The sequence below is a fragment of the Geotrypetes seraphini genome, chromosome 13 (genome assembly GCF_902459505.1).
Source record: "Geotrypetes seraphini chromosome 13, aGeoSer1.1, whole genome shotgun sequence".
NCBI lineage: Eukaryota > Metazoa > Chordata > Amphibia > Gymnophiona > Dermophiidae > Geotrypetes > Geotrypetes seraphini.
The window spans coordinates 33,506,784-33,532,494 of record NC_047096.1 but is presented as its reverse complement, the minus strand read 5'-3'; the positions used below and the strand labels follow the sequence as shown (position 1 = coordinate 33,532,494).

The 25,711-nt window shown below is 46.6% G+C and overlaps 1 protein-coding gene across 1 annotated transcript in view; it reads left to right on the top strand.

The window, feature by feature from the left end:
* The window catches only part of DLAT (dihydrolipoamide S-acetyltransferase), a 46,841-nt gene that overhangs the window by 16,887 nt on the left and 4,243 nt on the right, over window positions 1-25,711 (top strand). The window contains exons 6-13 of the mRNA XM_033918575.1: window positions 4,988-5,166; window positions 8,896-9,052; window positions 9,487-9,554; window positions 9,938-10,030; window positions 12,044-12,151; window positions 22,337-22,455; window positions 23,433-23,595; window positions 24,240-24,376. Coding sequence (XP_033774466.1) covers window positions 4,988-5,166; window positions 8,896-9,052; window positions 9,487-9,554; window positions 9,938-10,030; window positions 12,044-12,151; window positions 22,337-22,455; window positions 23,433-23,595; window positions 24,240-24,376 — 1,024 coding nt within the window. The remainder of the gene's footprint in view (window positions 1-4,987; window positions 5,167-8,895; window positions 9,053-9,486; window positions 9,555-9,937; window positions 10,031-12,043; window positions 12,152-22,336; window positions 22,456-23,432; window positions 23,596-24,239; window positions 24,377-25,711) is intronic.

Sequence of the window (25,711 nt, the reverse complement as noted above, 5' to 3'; positions counted from 1 at the left end):
CCAGGATAAGTTGCAGGAACAACTCCAAACGCAACTTAAACAGCTCTTGCCCTCTATCCTGGCACCGCTGCTTTCGGTACCAGACCGGCCCGAGCCCCACACCGTCCAACCGGTATCCACGCCATCGGTACCTATGGACCCCTCCATGCCCATTCTCTCGGCACCGCATATCCATGCCCATGCCGAGGCCGTCGCTCTGACGACATCCGATCCTCCTCGGGACCGAGCGGAACACCGGTCTTCCCGCGAACCTGACCGGCACCGTTCTTCCCGAGACCGAGACAGACACAGGTCTTCATCCCCTGGTACCGTCTCGGTACGCTCAGGCAAGTCTCGGTCTAAAGCTCATCATACCGAGCCTTCCACTCCAGTCTCTCGGCACGCACACACCGATGTCAGAGACCCGGACCTCTGGGAGGAATCTCCCCTCGGTACCGAGGAGGATGCATCGTCGTCGGACGAAGAGCCCTCGGCCCCCGATACCACATCTAAACCTGAGCAATCTTCTTTTTCAAAATTCCTCAGGGAGTTATCGGGGGCCTTATCTTTGCCTCTGGAATCTGATTCCAAGAAATCACAAGCTTTCCTGGAGGCATTAGATTTCGATCAACCCCCTAAGGAGTTCCTGAAGTTACCCGTGCATGACATCCTACGGGAAACTTTTTATAAAAATTGGGAAAATCCATTAACTGTCCCTGGGGCACCCCGTAAACTGGATAGCCTTTACAGGGTTATTCCAATCCCGGGATTTGATAAACCCCAGCTGCCCCATGAATCTCTCCTGGTTGAGTCCACTTTAAAAAAGACTCAAGACTCAAGGCTCCAGTGTATATGCCTCTACCCCTCCTGGCAGGGAGGGCAAAACTATGGACAAGTTTGGCAAGCGGCTCTACCAGAATGCCATGCTTGCCAACAGGGCAAACAATTACTCTTTCCACTTTTCATTCTACCTGAAACATCTGGTAATGCAACTCTCCGCCATGCAAAAGTACATGCCGGAGCACAAGGTCCCACTATTCCAGCAGCACATCTCCAGCCTGCTTCAACTTAGAAAATTTATGGTACGCTCCATCTATGACTCCTTTGAGCTCACCTCTCGTGCATCTGCCATCGCTGTGGCCATGCGCCGCCTGGCCTGGCTCAGGGTCTCTGATCTGGATGTCAACCATCAGGACCGACTAGCCAACGCCCCATGTATGGGAGACGAATTGTTCGGAGAGTCTCTGGATACCACCACACAAAAACTCTCCGCCCATGAGACCAGATGGGATACTCTCATTAAACCAAAGAAGAAGGCCCCTCCTGCTCGGCCTTACAAACCACAGTCTTCTTACCAGCGCAGGTTCTCCGCTAGGCCGCTTAACCCGCCTTCACAGCAACCTAGGCGGGCTCGCCAACAACACCACAACCAGGCTCGTGCACAGTCTAATCAACCTGCCAAGCCTCTTCCTCCTGCCAAACCTTCTCAGCCCTTTTGACTCCTCTCTCCAGGGCTTAGCCAGTCTTCCACCCTCATTGCCTCTCCCTCAACCAATCGGGGGCAGGCTCCACATTTTTCTCAGCCGTTGGGAGGTCATCACATCGGACCAGTGGGTCCTCAACATCATCCGCCACGGCTACTCTCTCAACTTCCAGACTCTTCCACCAGACAATCCTCCCGTAGAGTCTGCTTCTCTTTCAACTCAAACCCCCCTCCTCCTGAGGGAGGTCCAATCCCTCCTTCTCCTCAATGCCATCGAAGAAGTACCTCTGGAACAAAGGGGCCGGGGATTCTACTCCCGTTACTTTCTGGTTCCAAAAAAGACAGGAGACCTACGTCCCATTCTCGATCTCAGGGACCTCAACAAATGTCTTGTCAAGGAGAAGTTCAGAATGCTCTCCCTTGCCACGCTTTACCCTCATCTCTCTCAGAACGACTGGCTATGTTCCCTGGACCTCAAAGAGGCCTACACTCACATACCAATCAATCCAGCTTCACGTCGCTACCTAAGATTCCAGGTGCACCATCGCCATTATCAGTACAAAGTGCTACCTTTTGGCCTCGCTTCATCACCCAGGGTGTTCACCAAATGCCTCATTGTGGCGGCGGCCTTCCTCAGGTCTCACAACCTCCAGGTGTTTCCCTACTTGGACGATTGGTTGGTGAAAGCACCTACGTCTCCGCTTGTGCTACAAGCCACTCATCAGACCATCTCTCTCCTCCACCTCCTGGGGTTCGAGATCAACTACCCCAAGTCGCATCTGCTTCCCACGCAGCGCCTTCAGTTCATTGGAGCAGTTCTCGACACCACACTAATGAGGGCGTTTCTCCCCTCCGACCGTCAGCGGAACCTGCTCCGCCTGTGTCGTCAGGTGCTCCTTCATCACTCCATTTCTGCCAGACAGATGATGGTCCTCCTGGGCCACATGGCCTCGACGGTGCATGTGCTTCCCCTGGCACGACTCCACCTCAGGACACCTCAATGGACTCTGGCCAACCAATGGTCGCAGACCTCGAATCTTCTTTCTCATCCCATCTCTGTGACATCGTCTCTTCAGCAATCTCTACAATGGTGGTTGAACTCCTCAAATCTTTCCAGGGGCCTTCTTTTTCATCTGCCCCCGCATTCCATGACCATCACCACGGATGCCTCCCCTTATGCATGGGGAGCTCACCTGGGAGACCTACGCACCCAAGGTCTTTGGACCCCGCAGGAGCGTCTTCATCACATCAATTTCCTGGAACTACGAGCCATGTTCTATGCTCTCAAGGCCTTCCAGCACCTTCTTTGCCCTCAGGTTCTGCTCCTGTGCACGGACAACCAAGTTGCCATGTACTACATCAACAAACAGGGCGGCACCGGATCTCGCCTCCTTTGTCAGGAGGCTCTTCGCATTTGGACCTGGGCCACGGCCCGCAGTCTCTTCCTCAAGGCTGTCTACATCCAGGGCGAACAGAACTCCCTGGCCGACAATCTCAGCCGCATCCTTCAACCTCACGAGTGGACTTTGGACCCTCCCACGCTCCACTCCATCTTTGCTCGCTGGGGCACTCCGCAGGTGGACCTATTCGCAGCTCCTCACAACCATCAGCTGCCCCAGTTCTGCTCCAGACTCTTCTCTCCTCATCGTCTGGCCCCGGATGCATTCCTTCTCGACTGGACGGATCGGTTCCTCTATGCCTTTCCTCCTCTACCTCTGATGTTGCGGACTTTATCCAAACTCCGCAGGGACGGAGCCACCATGATCCTCATAGCTCCCCGGTGGCCTCGTCAACACTGGTTCTCCCTCCTGCTTCAGCTCAGCTCCAGGGATCCCATTCCTCTGCCTGTGTTTCCTACTCTACTTACACAGCAACATCAGTCTCTACTACATCCCAATCTGTCTTCGCTCCACCTGACAGCTTGGTTTCTCTCGGGCTGACCTCTTCAGGAAATCTGTCTCAGCCTGTCCGTCTCATTTTGGACGCCTCCAGGAAACCGACCACCCTCCAATGTTACCATCAGAAGTGGACCAGGTTCTCCTCTTGGTGCCTCCGTCATCATCACAATCCCACCTCTTTAGCGGTGGAAACTGTTCTGGACTACTTGCTCTCCCTGTCCAACGCAGGCCTCAAGTCTACCTCTATCAGAGTCCATCTCAGTGCCATCACGGCTTTTCATGAACCTGTCTTAGGAAAACCTCTCACGGCTCACCCTCTGGTTTCCCGATTCATGAGGGGCCTCTTCAACATCAAACCACCTCTGAAGCCTCCTCCGGTCGTCTGGGACCTGAATGTGGTTTTATCTGCCCTCATGAAACCTCCCTTTGAGCCGCTTGCCACAACTTCGCTCAAATTTCTGACATGGAAGGTTCTTTTCCTCATTGCCATCACCTCTGCCAGGAGGGTTAGTGAGCTTCATGCACTGGTTGCCGATCCACCGTTCACTATTTTTCACCATGACAAGGTGGTTCTGCGCACCCATCCAAAGTTCCTTCCAAAGGTGGTCTCAGCTTTTCACCTCAACCAGTCCATTGTGTTGCCTGTTTTCTTTCCGAAACCTCATTCACATCCCGGAGAACAGGCATTGCACAGTCTTGACTGCAAGCGTGCCCTGGCTTACTATCTTGATCGTACAAGGGCTCACCGCTTGTCCCCTCAGCTCTTCCTGACCTTCGACCCAAATCGTTTGGGTCGACCGGTCTCTAAACGGACGCTATCCAACTGGCTTGCAGCTTGCATCGCGTTCTGTTACGCTCGGGCCGGTCTGTCACTAGACGGCGCTGTCACGGCCCACAGGGTAAGAGCTATGGCCGCTTCTGTTGCTTTCCTCCGTTCCACACCCATTGAGGAAATCTGCAAGGCGGCCACCTGGTCCTCAGTTCACACATTCACTACTCACTACTGTCTGGATGCTTTCTCCAGACGGGATGGGCACTTCGGCCAATCTGTACTTCAGAATTTATTTTCCTAATGGCCAACCATCCCTCCTCCCTCTTTGTTAGCTTGGAGGTCACCCATGCGTAAAGAATATGCTGCCTGCTTGTCCTGGGATAAAGCACAGTTACTTACCGTAACAGGTGTTATCCAGGGACAGCAGGCAGATATTCTTACGTCCCACCCTCCTCCCCGGGTTGGCTTCTTAGCTGGCTTATACTAACTGGGGACCACGCTCTCCTCCGTCGGGCGGGAAGGCACTCACGCACGCGCGGTGCGGCCAACTAGAACTTTCTAGTAAAAAGGTCCGTACCGTGGGCTCCGTCGGTGACGTCACCCATGCGTAAAGAATATCTGCCTGCTGTCCCTGGATAACACCTGTTACGGTAAGTAACTGTGCTTTCTTGATTACTCAGACAGCTGAATAATTCAATTTCTAAAACTTGATCCCTTTTCTTGGATTATGACACAAATAAATAAAACCCTTTGTTTTAAGCGTTGGTGTTTTGACTTCTGCTGTACCAAGTTTCTTGTTTCATGTTTTTTACAAAGTTTAACAGAAATAGTGGAACAATATCTTATATCTGTAAGGTTTCGAAGTTCAAGAGGAAGGGTACTTGGCCAAAATCCTCATTGCGGAAGGGACGAGGGATGTGCCTCTGGGGACACCACTTTGTATTATTGTAGAGAAGGAGTCGGATATTCCCAGCTTTGCCAATTACCAGGAGACTGTTGGTGTGGCTGACATCAAACCGCAAGCAGTACCTCAAGTAAGAATATTGTGCTCTATATTTACATGCTTTTTCCATGGTTTAGTTTATTTTTTTAAAATTTGTTTTCCCTTAGCAGCCTGGGAGACTTTGTCATGCTCCGAGAAAGTGTTATGATATAGTGCCTCCTACACACTACTGAATTGAAGCAGGAAAACTAGTGGTAGCAAAATAAAGCTTTTCTTTTAACATAAAATGATCCACCAAAACTCAAATCAAGCTGCATAAGGATAAATGTTCTTTAAGCTAATAAAATACTGAGTTGCAGGTTCTGGCACCACTTGGATCCTCTTTATCTTGCCGCCTTGATTTGTTAAACCCAAAGCCATATGTCTGGTGGTTTGGAGCCCCCTAACTTTTTGATAAATCAAGTAAAATTGCAGAGGGGGTCCAAGAAACTACACTTGCGGAACATAACTTTTTCTAAATAGATTTTATTAGGGAAGTGACATCATACAGCTGAATGGCAGCGTAGGCACTGTGCTCTGTGCTACCTCTCAAATTATGTGCTGCCATCTCTGTTCTGACTATGCTTATCACCTAGATTCTTGGATCTCTAGTTTTGTACCTCCAGCAGATACTGCAAGAGCATCTTCATTGTCTGGACTTGACAACATTTGCTTACAATCCTGAGCAGGTGGTGACAGCTGCAGCAGCAAGATGGCACTGACCTTATTAGCTACAGATGATTCATTCTTGCAGAGACAAACGAGTCCTTCTCCAGGGGCTTTGACGCAGGATGAGGCCTCATTGGTGATCCTTGATGAGTTCACAAAGGTGATTTATGAAATAAAAGTAGATACTGGGACTGTGAGAACAGAGCTGGCAGACCTCTGTAGTGAAATAAGAGCTATGCCACAGAGTTGATGAGGTTGAAAAATGTATGGCGGAGCATGCTGATGCTTTTACAAGCCTAGCAAGAGCACCAGACTCAAGAAACTTATATTCTTGAAAAGCTTGAGGATTTAGAAACCCGGAATCAAAGAAGGAACATTCGGGTATGAGGTATTCCTGAAATGCCAGAATATGCAGCTACAGAATCGGTAATATAAAAAATAGTGGTATTCCTACTTTCTCCTGAGCAACAAACTCTTCAACCTTTGGAGGCGGTGTTGGTTCTGTAGGGGTTGTCTCTGCTTTACCTTTTGGAGGCTTCAGGCCTAAACTTAGGCTAAGAACATTCTTTCTCTCCTGGAGCATTATGGACTTGTTTATAAGATGTGTGTGTTCACAGCCAAGGTCATTTACCAGCACCCGGGACTCTCTTGCTGTGGGAAGATGTAGAGGAGAGGGTACTTTTGCAGGCAATGCTATGAACTGGGTCTTGTTCACTTACCTTGGCAAACCATGCTGTCTGACGTGCCTTCTACAAAAAGCTTATTCATTATTCTTCTGGGACTAGAAATATCCTTTTGGACAGGTCCTGATTGGTTCCTGTGTGTCACCTGTGCACAGCGAGACAGAGAACCCACGCAAACTGGATTCAGTCAAGTTTGGACTTGGAGAAGTTTAGAAACATAGAATATGACGGCAGAAAAGGGCCTTTGGCCCAACAAGTCTGCCCACTCGAATAACCCTCCCCCTAAGTTCTTCTTTGAATGTTGATCCCATTTGTTCTTAAAGTCAGTCACGTTATTGGCCTCAACTACCTGAAGTGGAAGATCATTCCAACGGTCAACCACCCTTTCGGTGAAGAAGTACTTCCTAGTGTCACCATGAAATCTCCCGCCCCTGATTTTTAGCGGATGCTCTCTTATCGCCCTAGGTCCTGTAAGGAAAAAGATGGCTTCTTGCTATATTTTTCTAATAAAATAAGAATTGGTTATACTCTGGTTTAATTTCTTTCTGGGACATGTGTTAGGTGCTGTGTGTCCCCTAGACATGAGTACAGGATAATTGATGATCTGTAATTGTGTAAGATTTATTGCACCTAATTACTGCTTTAGTTTGAACTCACTGGGCATTGGGCTCATCTCCTAAAAATAAATCTAAAGATATTATGCCTTTGCAGATTATAAATTGAAAGAACAGGTGATCGATAAAGCTTGGAGCACTGCTCCACTGAAGTGGGACTTCTATGAGATAAAAATATGTCAAGCAGTGACCACTTTAAAATGCCAAGGAGAATTATGACCTCTCACCCAATACCTGAGGAGTCAAGGAATTCAATATCAATGGCAATATCCATTTGTATTAGTATTCTATTGAAATGGAAATCTGCAGCGTCCAAGCCTATCTACCTGGTGAGCTTAACTTCATCAGTAATGACAACTATCGGCTCTTAAAATCCAAATTCTCTCTAAATAGCAAAAAATATCTAAATGGAAAGGGTGCTTACAATGCCAGATATCAGTTTGCCACCTACGATAATGCTACATCACCTGATGAAGTGTGAGATCGCACTTTTTTTTCTTTCTTATTAGGCTACTAGTTGTCGGGGCTGATGTACTCTATTGCTATCTGCAAGTTTTGAGCTTTATTTGACAGAAATTCTGAAGTTTGAGGAAGTGTTTTGACTTTAAAGAGTCATCTGTTGATAGAATAAGATATATAATTTTTGATTATGTGATCTGATTGTAATAATGTGTTCAGAGTAAGCATCAGTAGAGAATGTCATGCATATTTTAAGTGTACTAGAGCAGTGAGCTATCGATGCATGCTCACCTTCCTCTTCTTTACAAGCGAAACACTTTGCTGCTCCACCTAGTGGGTGAAATAATGAGGGGCGGTGGGGAGGGTTTTGTGTTAGAGGTTCTGGGTGGGGACCTTATTTTTACTAGGTTCTACTACATCCTAAAGTGTACTTTTGTGTATGTACCACTTTCACGAAGATCAGTATTTTGTGCTATTTTACTGTTAAAATGTTTTAGCAATGGAAATGAGCACGTTATCCTTGAATGTAAAGTGCTTGAATGTTCCTACTAAAAGACGTTTTCTTTTTAGAGAAATACTGTGTTTGAAAGTAGAGGTGTGCTTCATACAGTAAAGCACACCTATTAGAACGTCATTAATATCTTCTTTCCCATAAAAATGTTTCTAATATTTAGTCTCTAATGAGAGAACTCATAAAAATGTTAATGGGGTGGGAATTCTGATCTATCAGAATATACACTGGCAGATCCAAAAAGTGATTAAAGTCACTGAAGGGTATTATATTTTTTGGGTGGTTAAATCTCATAATATTACTTATACTCTGTTAAATATTTATGCAACTAATACAAATCAGTGAACATTTTTTTAATAAGCTTACTGAACTTCTGTTGTCCCATAAGGAAGGCTACTTGATTGTTGGTGGAGATTTTAATTTGAGATTGGCTCCTAAAATGGATGTTTCTGCTGATGGGACATACTATGCCCAGAACGACAGATTAAGTTTACTGGGGATTAAGGAGGAAACCTTATATTATTGTTTGGTTCAATTGTAGCACAGCTGGAGTGCATTAATACTTCTAATAGCTGAATTAAAGGTTCACAAAAGCTGAGGTCTTCCTGCATGGTCTCTGGCTTCCAGACTCTCACAGAAATTACCAGACCAGGCATGTTAGGATGTATATAAAATACAGGACAAATTCCCAAGTGCTTGTGAATGGAGGCTCATGGTACCAGATTCCAGCCTTGGTTTTGACTGAGTTAGATGTACAAAGAAGCAGGAGGAGGAAACCATTGGATGAAAAAAGTCATGTGTTGTAGCATGCAGTAAATTAATATTTGGCACCTTTTCTCTTTGAGGCTGTTCCATTACCACCCGCTGCACATCCTATGGCCCCTCCACCTCCATCAGCATCATCGCCTCCAACAGTGTCAGCCCCTAAGGGAAGAGTATTTGTCAGCCCTCTAGCAAAGAAACTGGCAGCAGAGCGGGATATTGATGTCACACAGGTGAAAGGTGAGCAGCTTTTATTGACAAAATCTAGCATTCTCCTTTTTATGACGCAATTCCCAACTCACCAGAAAAGATAACCATGATAGCATATAAAGTCATCACGCAGGTACCACTTTCCTCTTTATTTCCATTACCCAAATGAATAAGATAAAATGTGTGGTTGATTCTGTTGGGTTATAGGGACACATTAGACAAATTGTTGTACGAGTTTGCAGTATGTATAGTACCAAAGACCTCTGGAGAGCTGTTTGGTGTTTTGTTTTTTAAATCTGTACAGTATAATAGAGTATGCTGGAAAATGGCAACAAGTGAACCTCCACATTGCTGAGATGGCTTGAGTTGCTGAGTTGGAACTAGAGGATGTTGGGAATAAGAGGGATACACAAAGAAGTCTTGTTGCTTTGGTTTCCATAACCTTTTTGCATTTTATTTGATAGGTACTGGGTTTGATGGTAGAATCACAAAGAAAGATATTGAATCATTTGTGCCTCCAAAGGTTCCTCCTGTAAGTAAAGCGTAAAGAAAATATTGGGACCAAGTATCTATTGTAGGATATATTTTAAAAATTTTACAGCTGTGTGTTCTTCTCACAAGAACATTTAAAATCCACTACACTGAATTTAAAAAGTCATCTTAAAAAAATATATATTTAGCTTGAGCTAAGAAAATAACCAATCGGACCCTGTTTTTCCTCCTCTTTTGTCACTGTGTGACTTTTCATCATTATTCTCCATTTCCTAGACAATGTGCAATGCTCCTCTTCATCAATCCTGCTTCTTTCCTGTCACACTGCTGCTTTATAACTGGGGCACTAATTTGGGCTTTGGAGGGGGATGGAAGTTTGCCAGTTATTGTGAATGAATGCAGAACTAATCTTTCCTTATGCAGGTGACTGCAGCGGCTCCTGCTGCACCATCCCCAGCAGTGGCAGCTGTGCCCACTGGTGTGTTTACAGATATCCCAATCACTAACATCCGCAGGGTAAGTACAAATTCTACAGACCATGTGTTCATAATGAAAGTTTGCTGTAGTAAAAGTTGTCCATTGGATATGAATTTAGTTTTCATCTTTCTCCAGGCAAGTTACCTTCTGTATCGGAATGTATTTTCCTGTTCCCCGTGAGCTTACAAGCTAAGTTTAGACTTGAGGCAATGGAGAGTTAAATGACTTACTGAAGATTACATGGAACATCACTGGGATCTGAACCGGGCTTCCTTGATTTTCAGTCCACTGTTCAGTCCATTAGGCAGTATACTCAATATAATCTGACTATATCATCTGTATTAATAGATTTTCAAATGCTGTTGGACTTTTGTGCTAAGTTTGATTTTATTTCTGCTTGAAAACAAATTACGTTTTATACCGATATTTTACCAATATCTGCTTAGGGAAGCACATACATATTTTTGCCTTTCAACTGTATACAGGTTTAGAAACATATACTCTCTAAAACCAGTGAATACTCTAAATGATTTGTTGAGGTGACACCATTTAATGCACTAAGAATATATATACACTTCTCCCTCCGAATCCTTGGTTTCAGCATCCGCAGATTTGGTTATTCGTGATTTTTTTTTAAGATCCATTTTCATTTTTAGGGCTATTTTTAAGCCCTCTTAGACCCCCCCCCCCCTTAAGCTTTACCTGGTGGTCTAGCGGGTTTTCAGGGCAGGAGCTATCTTCCTGTGCTCCTGCCCCATGCAGATCACTCATAGGAAATGGCTGTCGTGAGCTCCCGTAGTCTCTCGAGACTACGACAGGAGCTCACGGCAGCCATTTCCTATGAGTGATCTGCATGGGGCAGGAGCGTAGAAGATCGCTTCTGCCCCGAAAACCGGCTAGACCACCAAGTAAGGCTTAAGGGATGCCGGGGGAAGCAGGGGTGGGTCAGAGCCGGCCCAAATATTATTCACAGTTTTTTAATATTCACGGGCCGGCTCTGCCCCTAACCCCCCCCCCCCTGTGGATACGGAGGGAGAAGTGTAATGAGGGGCATAATCAAAATTTTTAAACATCCAAAAACCTGCCTAAGTCGGTACTTGGAAGTCTTAATAGCAGGGATGTCCAAGGGCCGATAATCAAAACAAACTTTCTGGACTTCTAAGCTGCTGTGTGTCCAGAGCTCAAAGGGTTGTGTTGGGAGGTGTGTTATGGGTGGGAATTGGGCAGGTTTCCACCTGGATGTCCTGAAGCAATAATCAAAGCTTTTCCAGTACATCCTAGGTGGAACTATACGCCGGGACTTAGACCAAAGTAAAACAGGTCTAAAGGTGACCAAACTGACAAGATTACCACTGGAAGGTTTAAGGCATGACCAAAATGACAATTTTGAGCCAATCAGGGCCGGAGGCCCCTTCCACTGCAATCCAAGATGCATTGGGAGGAGGAAGGCCTTCATTTGCAGCACATGGCCCTTTAAGCAGGGGAGAGTGGGCCTCCCTCTTGCCGATCTGTCATCGGCAAGTACGGAGGGTCCGGGGATAGGGGAGGGGGGTCCAATAATGCTGGGGGATGTCAAGGGGGGGGAAGCAATTTGGGGGGGGGGGCTGGAGAGGGGTGCAAGGCTCCGCAACTCAGCTGATCCTGACAGGAGGAATCCCCATCAGCTGAGCTTGAAAGAATCCCTGAAACTGGCTCAGCTGATGGGGATTCCTCTGCCGCAATCAGACAAGGTAGTTGGACATGTCTACAAAATTTGCTTTTGTGTGTTTTTCATGTGGACGTTTTATTTTTGAAAATGATCAAAAAAGATAGACGTCCTAAGAACCAAATCTTATGCATAAGTCATTTTCAAAAATAAAAGATGTCCATTTTCAAAACTGCCAGATGTCTATTTTTTTTCTGCTGGGTTTATGGACATCCAACCTCAGACTTAAATGTCCTATCGAAAATGACCCTCAATGCGTATGGATATCTTATTGATATAATTTATTTTTTATTGGATTTAATCTATATATGATCTGGGACTGACAGTGTCTTCATTTTTGCCTTCAGATAATTGCTCAACGACTGATGCAGTCAAAGCAGACAATACCTCACTATTATCTGTCTATCGACATAAACATGGGAGAGATTCTGCATCTCAGGAAAGAGCTCAATGAGGTGAGGCATCTTGGGAGGCAGAGATGGGTTTGACCATTGTGTGAAAAGGCCAGAGACACTTCACAGTAGAGTTTCTGCCTAGCAGCAATAGCTGTGCAAAATGTGTGTTAATAGTATTTTCTTGTCTGTCATAGCATCAGTGTATATTTGTATTAAAATGTTTCATGCTTCTTCCACTTGGTTATCTTCTCTCAAAGGGTCCTCCATTCTTCTATTCAGTCTTTCTAAAAGGAGTTTATAAAAATTTACAGCTGTCCAATAATTCATAGTTTCCAACTAGCATGGTTCAACTCCCACTTTGTGTCTCTCAGCTACAGTGTTTTTAATATCTAGCCGTGACAGCTAGAGAATGACATGGGGAAAAAAATTTGTCCCCATCCCCGTGAGCTCTGTCCCCGCCCCGTCCTTGCAAACCATCTGATCCCATCCGCACAAGCCTCGAATAGTTTTATAGTGAACATATTTTATTAAAGTAAAAAAAGAAACAATATTCTGTACAGTTGTCATTTTTATAAATTAGAGTTCTGGCTGCCGAACTAGAGGAAGAGATCTTCAGCTGGCAGGGCTTTGTTTATAAACGTTTATAAACACATCTACAATACTATTTTATCCTAAAGTAAAAAAGAAAAGAAATAGAATTTTTTTTTCTACCTTTTGTCTGGTTTCTTCATCTTCTCATCATTCTCTTCCTTCCATCCACTATCTGCCTTCTCTCTGCCTCTTCCATATGGTATCTGCTCTATTTCTGTGCTTCTCCCTTCTATCTCTCCCTCCCCCCCATTGGTCTTGCACACATTTTCTTCCCTCCGCTCCCTCCTTGGTTTGGCATCTATGTCTTCCATCTCTCACTCCCTCCTCCAGTTGTTTTTAGCATCTCTCTCCTCCTTTCCTCCCTTCAGATCTGGTATCTGTCTCCTCCCCCTCCCCCAATACTCTGGTATCTCTCTCTCCTCTCTCTTTCCCTTCCTTTTCTTTTCTGCTGTTTCTCTTGTCTACTTTCTTACTTTCCAGTGCTCAATTTCCCTTTCATTGTGTCTACCTACAGCTTGCCACATCTTTCCTTCACTCCTTCCAGTATCTCACTAACTCTATCCTCTTCCCCCAATCCAGCATGTGCCATTTTTTTCTTTAACTCCTCCTTCCATCCAGTATGTGCTCCCCTATCTCTCCTCCCCACTTCCCTTCAGTGTCTGTTCCCCCTCTCCCCTCCCTCATTTCATCCAGCATCTGTTCCCCTCTCTCCCCTCCCCCACTTCCATCCAGCATCTGCTCCTCCCTCTCTCTCCACTTCCCTTCAGCGTCTGCTCCCTTCTCCACCCTACTTCCTTCTAGTGACTGCTCTCTTATCTCTCCTCTCCACTTTCTTCCAGTGTCTGTTCTCCTCTCTCTCTTCTCCCCACTTCCATGCAGCGTCTGCTCCCCTCCCTCTCTCTCCACTTCCCTTCAGCATCTTCTCCCCTCTCTCCTTCCCACTTCCTTCCAGCATGTTTCCCCCTCTCTCTCCTTCCCACTTCCTTCCAGCATGTTTCCCCCTCTCTCTCCTTCCCACTTCCTTCCAGCATGTTTCCCCCTCTCTCTCCTTCCCACTTCCTTCCAGCATGTTTCCCCCTCTCTCTCCTTCCCACTTCCTTCCAGCATGTTTCCCCCTCTCTCTCCTTCCCACTTCCTTCCAGCATGTTTCCCCCTCTCTCTCCTTCCCACTTCCTTCCAGCATGTTTCCCCCTCTCTCTCCTTCCCACTTCCTTCCAGTATCTGTTTCCCCCTCTCTCTCCTTCCCACTTCCTTCCAGTATCTGTTTCCCCCTCTCTCTCCTTCCCACTTCCTTCCAGTATCTGTTTCCCCCTCTCTCTCCTTCCCACTTCCTTCCAGTATCTGTTTCCCCCTCTCTCTCCTTCCCACTTCCTTCCAGTATCTGTTTCCCCCTCTCTCTCCTTCCCACTTCCTTCCAGCGTCTGCTCCCCTCCCTCTCTCTCCTCTCCCCTCTCTCTCCTTCCCACTTCCTTCCAGCGTCTGCTCCCCTCCCTCTCTCTCCTCCCCATTTCCCTTCGGCGTCTGTTCCCCTCTCTCCCCTCCCACTACCATCCAGCGTCTGCTCTTCCCTCTTTCGCCACTTCTCTTCGGAGTCTCCTCTCTCTTTCTCTCTCTTCTCCACTTCCTTTTAGTGTCTGCTCCCTTCCTCTCTCCCCTCCCCATTACCCTTTGGCATCTGTTCCTCTCTCCCCTCCCCTTCGGCGCCACTCGACCTCTTCCCCTCATTGGGCCATCTCCCTCCTTTCCTGTCACCTTCGCAGGCGCTTTTCAGAATTGAGGTTTTTTCTACGAGCGGCATGGACACCACAGCCTTCTCACAGGCCGCGCGTGACTGCCCTAAAGCTTCTCCTCGGACTCAACTTCCTGTTTCTGCCTGGGCGGCTCACATCAGAGGAGAAGTTTCAGGTCAATCGTGCACGATTTGTAAGAAGGCTGTGGGGTCCAGGACGCTTGGAGAGAGGAAATTCTGAAATGTGAAGGTGAGGGAAAGGGAGGGAGATAGCCCGATGAGGGGAAGAAATGCACGGACCGTGCAATTGTGAGGAAGGCTGCTGACCGGGAAGGGTGGGAAGGGAGGCAATGCGCAGCAGATACTTTACTGCGGGGACAAGGCCATGCACCACTTCACAGGGCAGTGAATGGCCTTGTCCCCGTACCCGTAGCTACCAATCTTTTTTTGCCCCATTTCTGCAGGTTACCCGTGGCTAGCCTGTTATTCTCTAGTGGCAGCTTCTTCCTTTTAAAGATTCCAAGTTAATTAGAACCATTTTATCTGGTCAAAGGTGCATTGAGGTTCTGTTGCAGGCGCTTGAGTCTTCCCCGTTGTACCTGTCTCTTTACATCCTGCTCCAACATGGTAGTGACAATCCTACATCTGAGAGGCATAGATTGCATATCCTTCTGCAGGTACACTCTGAAGCTTGTCAGCGATATGATTGCATAGGGGCTGCTGCTTATTCTAGGGGACTGAGAATAGTACATCTTTTTCCCTTGATAACCCAAGAAGTAGGAACTGGTTCCTGAAATTGATTACATGCCCTCTATCGAAAGTATACTGTGCCTGGGCCAAAACCCTCATCTGTTTTTAGTACTGAGCAACATGTTATCTACAGCAGTCATTCTGTCAGTCCCTTTCAGAATTCAGTACTGCAAATGATACTCGCTTGAACAGTACAGCTTTTTTGATGTATTACTATAATTCTTCAGGTTCTTTTTTGTTATTATCCAATATGGTGAGTGTTTTTCTCAGCTGCTTGCCTGAATACCCCCGAAGCCATTGGCGGGCAGCTTGTTGGCTCATGTGGTTGGTGCCAAGTTACTCACCCCTCACACAGGAATTCCTTCAGGAGTGGAGAGCTTGTGCCTTCATTAATAGTGGGCCAGGAAATTCCCTCATGAGTAGAGTTGGTGAAGGGTGCAGATTATTTGCTTGTGGAGGGTCCAGGGGTACAGGATTCACACAGGAGACCATCAGAGTGCTGCTTGCGGGAACGCCTATAGAGGTATCTCTTTTGTTAATATGGTAAGCAATAAAGAGTCTGGATTTCAAAATGAGTAAATGCTGCCACTTGTGGAACAGTATGCAATGTGGAGTAATGATTGTGTAGTCAGTCTTTAAATTCCAGTGATATATTTTCAAGATCATACTTTGCTGTGTTCATGACAGGCTTGCTCTTTTTCAGCTTTGGCCTGAGTTCACACGCTAATAGCTGGCGATTTGTACCTCAGTTGGCTTCAGATTTTGTCTTGGATGTTGAGCATTTCCATCACTGACTTCACAGATGGTCAATCTGATTTTTGTACAATCTTTTAGGTGAAGTCTATATGTTCAGTTGTCGCTTGTGTTACTGGATGAAGGTGGTTTGGTACCTCTTAAGTATGGTAAAAATGAACTTCTTTATCATCCCTCCTGACCGGCACATACATATGAGTTTACGCTCCTCTGCCAGAAGATGGAGACTGAGAACACATTGACTTTTGGCAGTAGTACAAGTGGGCTGTGCAGTCCCATCTACAATTAGTCTGTTCTCAGTCTCCAATAGGTAGAGGTGGTAAACTTGTGCCGTCTTTCCTCTTGTTAGTTGGGGTCTTTTGGATCTGATTAGTAGCCTTTTTATTGTCCCTTTTTTGCAGTTCAGACAGAGCTTGGGGGGACCCTCTCGGGAGTCTTTCTGACCTTGGGGGTGCCACACTCGAGTGGTCGAGTCCCCCCCCCATTTCCCCTACCTCCCCAAATTTTGATTAGAGGTGCCTCAGCTGTACACTTAGCCACAGTTAGGCAAAGACTATAGCTTTTTTTAAAAAAAGAAAAAAGGCCTGAGGCAGTGCCGGTCTGAAAGGAAGCCTTTAATTGTGCTTAATTGATTTTTATTGCTAACTGGCACTTAGTTTTTCATTCCTAGTGGCTCACAATGAGCACTTTAAAGAAAATGAAAAAGTGCTCATTGTGCTCCTGCTGAGCGGTTGATGTGGCCAGCGTCTGCTCGAAGTGCTCTGACCGCTGCGAGAGGAAATTCTCATCTGCTTCGGGTGCTTGGGAGCAGGTTCCGCTTCGTGCATGTACTGTTTGTCAGCTGAACATAAGAATAGCCTTACTGGGTCAGACCAAAGGTCCATCAAGCCCAGTAGCCCATTCTTACAGTGGCCAATCCAGGTCGCTGGTACCTGGCCAAAACCCAAAGAGCAGCAACATTCCATGCTACCGATCCAGGCCCATGACTTTTCCTCCAAGAAATTGTCCAACCCCTTAAACCAGCTACGCTGTCCACTCTTACCACAACCTCTGGCAATGTGTTCCAGAGCTTAACTATTCTCTGAATGAATGAAAAAATATTTCCTCCTATTGGTTTTAAAAGTATTTCCTTGTAACTTCATCACATGTCCCCTAGTCTTTGTAATTTTTGACAGAGTGAAAAATCGATCCACTTGTACCCATTCTACTCCACTCGGGATTTTGTAGACTTCAATTATATCTCCCCTTCAGCCATCTCTTTTCCAAGCTGAAAAGCCCTAACCTTTTTAGTCTTTCCTCATACAAGAAGCATTCCATCTCCTTTATCACCTTGATCGCTCTTCTTTGAATCTTTTCTCTAGGCAGTGGGGAGGGCCGGGCTTCACCTACTGCCCCCACAGGGATTTCCCCAGCCGGCAGTCAGGGAACTCAGGTTTCCCTTACTGTTGATAGTGCTGGGGATTCCCTTTCCATTACAGCTGATGCTGCCTTAGTTCTGCTTTAGCGGTTGGGCCCATTCAGGCTACTTTACTGCTACAGACATCAGGGGAGATTTTTTCAGCGGGCTTTACGTCTGTTTGGTGGGAAGCTCCATCGTTTTGCCTGTGGCCTCGGGTGACCTCCCTCCTGTTTTAGAAAGACAGGAACAAGTCTCAGATGTTTCTTTTTCACAAGCAGTGTGTACCTTTTTGCCGCCATGGGGTTTTGTCTCTGATTTCGTGTTAGCCATGTACAAGGCTTACTTGCAGGCAGCTGGGGGTCATGCTTCTTCCTCAAGGGTCTCCGGTTCATTGGGGGGGGGGGGGTCTCTCCCTTCGGCATCTGCCCCCCATCTGTCTCTGTTCAAGCCTCTATGGGTTTTGTGGGATGAGGATTTTTTCCTCGCTGATGCAGTTTCTCCTGATGAGGACTTTCCCTTCCAGAGGATGCTTCTTTCAGCACATGCAGTCTTTTCAGAGAGCCCACCGGGGGGGATGGGGGGTGGTGTTTGACTCATCTGATGGCTCCATCTCTGCCCTATGACTGTGTGGGTCCTTCCCTCAATTTCCGGTGGGAGCCCATTTGCGAGAGTTTTACCAGGGGTGGGCCAAGATCACATTGGATCAGTGGGTCCTAGAGGTGATTTGGGACAGCTATGTTCTTGAGTTTTACCGGCCCTTGCCAGATCTTTTCCTCTCTTCTTGTCAAGCAACTTAGAAGAAGCGGGTGTTTTATCAGATACTACAGAGGTTGTTGGACTTCAAAGCAGTGGTTCCAGTGCCCCCTCCAGAGATTTGCACCAACAGGTACTCCATTTACTTTGTGGTGCCCAAGAAAGAGGCGTCTTTTTGGTCTATTTTGGATCTGAAAGGTGTAAACAGGGCTCTCCAGGTTCTGTCTTTTCACACGGAGACCCTGAAGTCCATGATTCTTTCTGTTCAGCCTGGGGAATTTTTGACTTCTCTTGACCTAACGGAGGCATATCTTCATATTCCGATTTGGGCCTCCTATCAGCGTTTCCTTCACTTTGCAATTCTGCGAAAGCACCACAGCTTCATGGACCTTCACCAAGGTTATGGTGGTGGTGGCGGCGGCCTTGTGCAAGGAGGGCATTCTAGATCATCCCTATCTGGACCACTGATTGATTCGAGCAAAGTCTTTTCAGGAGAGCTTCTGAGTCACGGCTCGGGTCGTGGAGTTTCTGCAGACGCTGGGCTGAGTTAACAACCTTTGCAAGAGTTGGTTGACTCCGTCTCAATGCGTGGAGTATCTTGGAGTTCTCTTCGACACCTTCCCTAAGCCTGAGTGCTGAAGTTGCAGTCTCAGATTTGCACCCTTATGGATTCTCGTTGCCCTCAGGTGCAGGGTTTTCTGCCAGTCTTGGAGTTGATGGAGGCCTCCTTGGAAATGGTTCGGTGGGCTCGGGCTCACATGTGCATCCTTCAGTATGCTCTTCTTCGGCGATGATCCCTGCAGATTCACAATCTGGACTCCCCAGTCCCTCTTCGCAGGTTGGTTTGTCACAGCCTGCGCTGGTGGCTTCAGTCTTCCAATCTGGTTCAGTGGGTGAGTCTGGATCAGCCCCCGTGGACAGTACTTCTCACGGATGCCAATATCCTCATTTGGGGTGCACAGTGTCTGGGTTGTTCAACTCAGGGTAGCTGGTTGTTGGTGGAAACTTCCTGGTCGATCAATCTTCTGGAGACCAGAGCCACTCGGTTGGCGTTGGCAGCTTTCCAGTCTGCTGGAGGGCACCTTGGTTTGGGTTCTCTCTGACAATGCCACAGCGGTGGCTTACGTCAGTCGTCAGGGGGGAACCAAGAGTCATCTCGTAGCGCAGGAGGTAGCTCTCTCATGGAGTAGGCAGAGGCTCACCTTCTGAACATTTCGGTTTTCCATATAGTGGGGGTGGACAATGTCCAGGTGGTCTTCCTCAGTCGGTATGTGCTGGATCCCAGAGAGTGGTGTCTCGGGCTAGAAGCCTTCAAGTTGATTGTTCAGACCTGGGACTGGCTGGTCATGGACTTCATGGCAACGAGTGTCAACACCAAGGTGCCGAGGTTCTTCATTTGATGCAGGGATTACCAGGCTAAGGGGCTGGATGCTCTGGTGCAGGCTTGGCCAGCGGATGGCCTACTGTATGTCTCTCCTCCATGGCCACTGGTGGGCAGAGTTCTTCGCATTGCTCGACATGCAGGCGGATCTGGTTTGTCTTCTCGTGGCAGTCCTCTTCCACTGTCCCTCTCACTCGACCTTCTGACTCAGGGTTCCATTCCAATGTTCAATCTGGGTCCCTTTTGTCTTACAGCTTGGCTCCTGAAAGGGGACCGCTTACGTAAAAAAGGATATTCTGATAAGGTGGTCTTTACCCTCTTGGGCCTATGTTCACATTTGGCTTCTCTTTGAGGAGTGGTGTTCCGCTCGTCACGTGGTTCCCATTCGCGTGTCTTTGCCTCACATCTTAGAGTTTTTGCAGGATGGCCTGGAACGGGCCTTGCCTGGCCCTCTCTAAGGGTTCAGGTTGTGGCCTTGTTGTCTTTTCATGATCTTTTGCGTAATCTGCGTTTGGCCTCGTTTCCAGATGTGATTAATTTCTTGAGAGCAGCAAAATTGCTCCAGCCTTCATTTCATCCTTGGGTTCCGGCACTCCCCCAGAAATACATGCGGCGATTGCAACTGGTTCAAAATACAGCGGTTAGACTACTTTGTGGATTGAAGAAGTTTGATCATGTGACACCTTCCTATCGACTTTTACACTGGCTACCAATGGAGGCACGTGTGAAATTCAAGTTTGGTTGTTTTTGCTTCAAGGTACTTTATGGCTTAGCCCCTAAATACATAACAGACCTTTTCTCTTTCTCAACCAACAGACACAAGTGAAGCTCACACCTGAACTTCATTTCTCCACCAGTTAGAGGTTGTAAATTTAAAAGTCATCATCAACATCTTCTCGCACATCAAGCAGCATTATGGGGTAAAGACCTTGAACAATTGCTTGTGCCTACTACCTATGGAGAATTCAGGAAACACCTGAAAACACATCTATTCCTGAAATACTTAGGAGACCAACCCATTCAATCTTAGTCCTTAACAAACGACCGCAAGAATCACCTGTCGTTAAATCTGTACTTTGTTTGTTCATTCAATCTGTAACTCTGTTTATTCACTCAATCTGTAACATTTCTAAGCATTGTAAACCGCATAGAACTTCACGGTCCTGCGGTATATAAACTGTTATTATTATTATTATTAATCTGTTTGGGTTTTTTTTCCCAGTGCTTGTTTGTTCTCCTTTTGAGCCTCTCGGCTCAAACATTGAAGGACCTTATTCTCAAGGCTGTATTCCTGGTAACCATTACTTCTGTTTTTGAACTGCAGGCCTTTTTGTGTAGGCCTCCCTTCCTGAAATTCTCTAAGGAGCAGGTCGTGCTGCAGCCGGTTCCCTCCTTTCTTCCTTTCTCCTTTTTATGTCAGTCAATCGGTTTTCCCTTCCAGTCTTTGAGTAGGCAGAAGCGCTCTTTGGAGCAGATGCAGTTGCACAAGTTGGATGTCTGTAGAGTCCTTTGTGCTTACGTTCAGCAGACCCAGGAGTTCCATCGGTTGGATCGTCTTTGTCCTTCTAGCGGGCCCTCGTAAGGGGGGCAGTGAATCTAAAGCTACGATTGCGAGCTGGATCAAGGAAGCAATCTCTTCAGCATACCTTCAGAAGAAATCTGTTCCAGCTTTTCTCAAAGCTCATTCCACTTGGGGTCAGGAAGCTTCTTGGAGTGAGAGCTCTCTTGTGCCCCCAGTGGATATCTGTAAGGCCACGGTTTGATCTTCATTCCTTTGTTCATCACTACTATGTGGACATTCAGGTGCATCAGGATGTGGTGTTTGGTGAGCGTGTCTTTGTGGCAGCCCTTCAGGGATTCCACCCATGATTGGTATTGCTTCGGTACCTCCCATCCATCTGTGCCAGTCTAGAGGGACGATAAAGAAGGAGAAATTAGATTCTTACCTGCTAATTTTTAGTCCCTCTAGACCGGTACCTGTCCTGTTTTACTCGATTTTTCACAAAGAATAGTTTTTTTTTTCTGCACTATCTTTTCTTGGTTTTGGGGAGTATAATAGGAGCAACGTTCGTTTGGTTTAGCCAGCAAACTGTGGGGACACTTTGAAGATTTTTTGTTCTAGACAGTATCTTCATGTCCGTATATGGCCATTTGGTTGAGGATGGGCTGGAGTGAGCTTTGACGGAGACTTCAGTAGATGGAACCTAACACAATACTGGGCAGAGCTTTGGGTTCTGACACAGAAATAGCTAAGAAAAAAGAAAATTTAAATTAAATTCAGTAATTTTAAAGAGAGGGTAAGGTTGGGCAGACTGCCGTCATTTACCATGTCCAATCTGGACAACTATTTTGTCTTCTCCATTTCCATGGGGTGGTGGTGTGTTTCTAGTTCACAGTTCTCAAGTTCTTAGTTCCTGCTTGGGCTATTCATTAGACTGATTGTAGATGGGACTGCACAGCCCACTTTTACTACTGCCAAAAGTCAATGTGTTCTCAGTCTCCACCTGCTGACAGGAGATCATAAACCCATCCGTCTGTGCTAGTCTGGAAGGCCTAAAAGGTACATAACCACCTTCTTCCAGCAACACAAATGACAACTGTACACATGGACTTCACCCAATGGATTGTACAAAAATCAGATTGACTACATCCGTGGAAGTCCAGTGATGGAAAAGCTTAACATCAAAGACAAAATCTGGAGCCAATTGTGGTATAAATCACCAGCTACTAGTATGTAAACTCAAGCTAAAGCTGAAAGAGCCATTGAAGCTTTCCCTTCTAATACTTGCCCTTTTCCCAGCAAGTGGAATTGCATCATAAAATGATTGACTCACAAAGCAGAGAACATGAATGGAAATTAAGTGCAACTCACTTGTCTTTTTTTTGTAGGTAGTGAAGTCCGAGAACATTAAGCTGTCTGTCAATGACTTCATCATTAAGGCTTCTGCTCTGGCGTGTTTAAAGGTGCCTGAAGCTAATTCTTTCTGGATGGACACCATCATTAGGCGGTAGGTTTGTAAGTAGAAGTTAAATACAAAACTTTGTGTGCCAGCTGTGAAAACCTTTGGGTTCATAGACAACCCCGCGAAAGACAAAGGCGCGCGCAGACAACTGAGCGCAAGATGGAGGCGCACGCCGAAGAAAATTACAGTTTTTAGGGGCTCCGACGGGGGGTTTTGTTGTGGAGCCCCCCCAGTTTACTTAATAGAGATTGCGCCGGCGTTGTGGGGGGTTTAGGGGGTTGTAACCCTCCACATTTTACTGTAAACTTAACTTTTTCCCTAAAAACAGGGAAAAAGTGAAGTTTTCAGTAAAATGTGGGGGATTACAACCCCCTAAACCCCCCACAACGCGGCGCAATCTCTATTAAGTAAACTGGGGGGGCTCCACAACAAAAACTCCCGTCGGAGCCCCTAAAAACTGTAATTTTCTGCGGCGCACACCTCCATGCTGCGCTCAATTGTCTGCGCGTGCCTTTGTCCCGGCGCACTTTTGACCTGACACCAAACTTTTGTATCTGTTTATGATGTTGTGGAATTTTGAAGCATGCTATTTTTTTTGATACAGTGACCCAATATGCTGATCAAGAGAAATTTCAACCATAGTACCTAACTAAGAGGAAACTTGCAGATCCAAAATCATTTTGGGCCATGTAATTCTCTCATGGAAGACTTATTCTGCTAGTCACATTGCTGAGTTTACATATCCCTTGTGTGAGAAAGACAAGAAGGGACTGACAAAATATAAATAAGTCCTTCACCCTAGAAAAATATTATCTATCTGAGGTGGTTTGTGGATCCTGACAGAGGGAGAGGCAGAGGGTAGCCAGATGACCTCTTTGGAGATCTCTTCCAGCCCTGTCTTTCTCTGATTCTGCGCGTAGGGACCTCCTGCTGTATAGAGACCTTAAGTACCCATACAACACTGTACATTTTTGGATTTTGCCTGTGTTAATGCAGATCTGTTTCTTCTCCCCCTAATGCAGGAATCACGTGGTGGATGTTAACGTTGCAGTGAGCACCCCTGCAGGTCTCATAACACCCATTGTTTTTAACGCACACATTAAGGGTTTAGTCTCCATCAGCAAAGACGTCGCTTCTTTGGCAGATAAAGCACGTGATGGTAAACTGCAGCCCCACGAGTTCCAGGTGAGAAACTGTGCTTTGTGCTTCAGGGGCATCCCCTAAGAAAATCAATGACACAGTTTTGTTGTCTAATAAATGATGTTTTTACTTTCAGATTCTCTGTTGTAAATATATTGTGTGAGAATATATAATTTTAAGGGGCCTGAGAGCACATTTTGAAAGGGAAACCTCATAGGGAGTTTTCCTTGAAAATGCAGAGGTTGCTGGTGCTGGTGGTTGGCCATGCTGGTGGTGTTGGCCATGCTTTGGTGGGTGCTGATGCTGGTGGTTGGCTATCCCTGGGTAGTAGCTGGCTTTGCCTTTGCCCCAACACTTATCCGGTTTTTTTTTTTGGTAGAGGTACTTCTGCCTACAGGTATGAAAAGTTTTCTACCCCTACCTCCATTTTATCCAGGTAACATCATTTGAGAATTCTCCTTCACAAGCTCAGGTTTCTGGGTTTAAGTACTAAAGGAAGATGTTTTTAAACAGTATTTTTTTTTAGGACTTGAAAAGCATGTACTGTATTTGTTATGTTATGTCTAGCAACATTTGGTACACACTGTTAATTTGGTAGTAAACAGTTTGTTCAGAACAAACTTGTTTCTTGTACCCTAACTGAAAGAAGCAGCTGTGTAGTGAAAGCTCCTTTCTCCTTTTTGTCCTAGGGTGGTACATTCACTGTCTCTAACTTGGGAATGTTTGGGGTAAAGAACTTCTCTGCCATAATTAATCCTCCTCAGGCCTGTATCTTGGCTGTTGGTAGCTCAGAGAACAGGCTGGTCCCAGCAGATAATGAAAAGGGGTAAGTATCATGCTGAGTTCTAGAAATGCATACAATAGGCAATCATAAGAACATAAGATTGGCTGCTGCTGGGTCAGACCAGTGGACCATCGCGCCCAGCAGTCCGCTCATGTGGCGGCCCTTAGGTCAAAGACTGCAATCCATAGGTTTCTACACTTTATTTCTCTGTAGGAATGGGCTAAAATGTTGAGCTAAAGAGTGCATCTTCCAGGGAAAGAAGCCATAGTTGGTCTGTTTCCTTTAGTACCTCTTAGTGTTTTCAGAGCACATGAAAACATTAGAAATTCCCATAATCAGTCAAACCAAAGTTCTATCATAGTACAGTGGTACCTCAGTTTGCGAGTGCACCGGTTTGTGAGTGTTTTGCAAGACGAGCAAAACATTCGCAAAATCGGCGCCTCAGAAACCGAGTGTGCCTCGATTTACGAGCGCCCCCCGCGATCTGGCACCCTCCCCACTCCCGCGATCCGGCACCCTCCTCTCACATCGCACCCCCTCCCCGCCGCGATCCGGCATCCCCCCACCCACCCACCCGATCAAATTCCTTACCCCCATTGGCACCAACGCACAGGACGTGCCGGTGCCCGAAGATCTGCCTCCTTCGCGCTGGGCCTTGAGCATCTGCGCATGCTCAAGGCCCAGCGTGAAAGAGGCAGATCTTCAGGCACCGGCATTGCGTTGGTGCCGGTGCCAATGGGGGTAAGGAATTTGATCGGGTGGGTGGGTGGATGCCTGGGGGGATGCCGGATCGCGGCGGGGAGGGGTGCGATGCGAGCGGGGGGGGGGGGGGGGGGTCGCCGGATCACGCGGGGAGAGCAATGCTGGTTCTTGGGGGGGGTAGAGCAGCGCCGCTGGCCTCGGGGGATGGGGGTGGGTGGGAATGAATCAAGCGAGTTTCCCTTAGAAACTCGCTTTGATATACGAGTATTTTGGTTTATGGGCATGCTTCTGGAACGAATTATGCTCTTAAACCAAGGTACCACTGTATCTTGTTTCTAACAGTGGCCATTCCAGGTCACATTACCAGGCAGGGTCTAATAGACTTCACACTGCTTATTCCAGAGATAAGCAGTAGATTTGCCTAAATCTCCCTATAATGATTTTTGTCCTTTTCCTCCAAGAAATTTGAATTCAGTTACATTAAAAACTTTTGCTGAATCCTGCACTGAGTGAAAAAAATGGTGCAGCAGTAGAGTCCAGTCAAACATTAGTGGCCCTGGTTAGAAGAAGCAAACGAGGAGAAATTTCCCAGCTACAAATGCCCACTGTATAATGCCTTCAGTTCCATAGCACTTAGATGGTGCCATTCAACAAAGTAATAACATGAAATGGAAT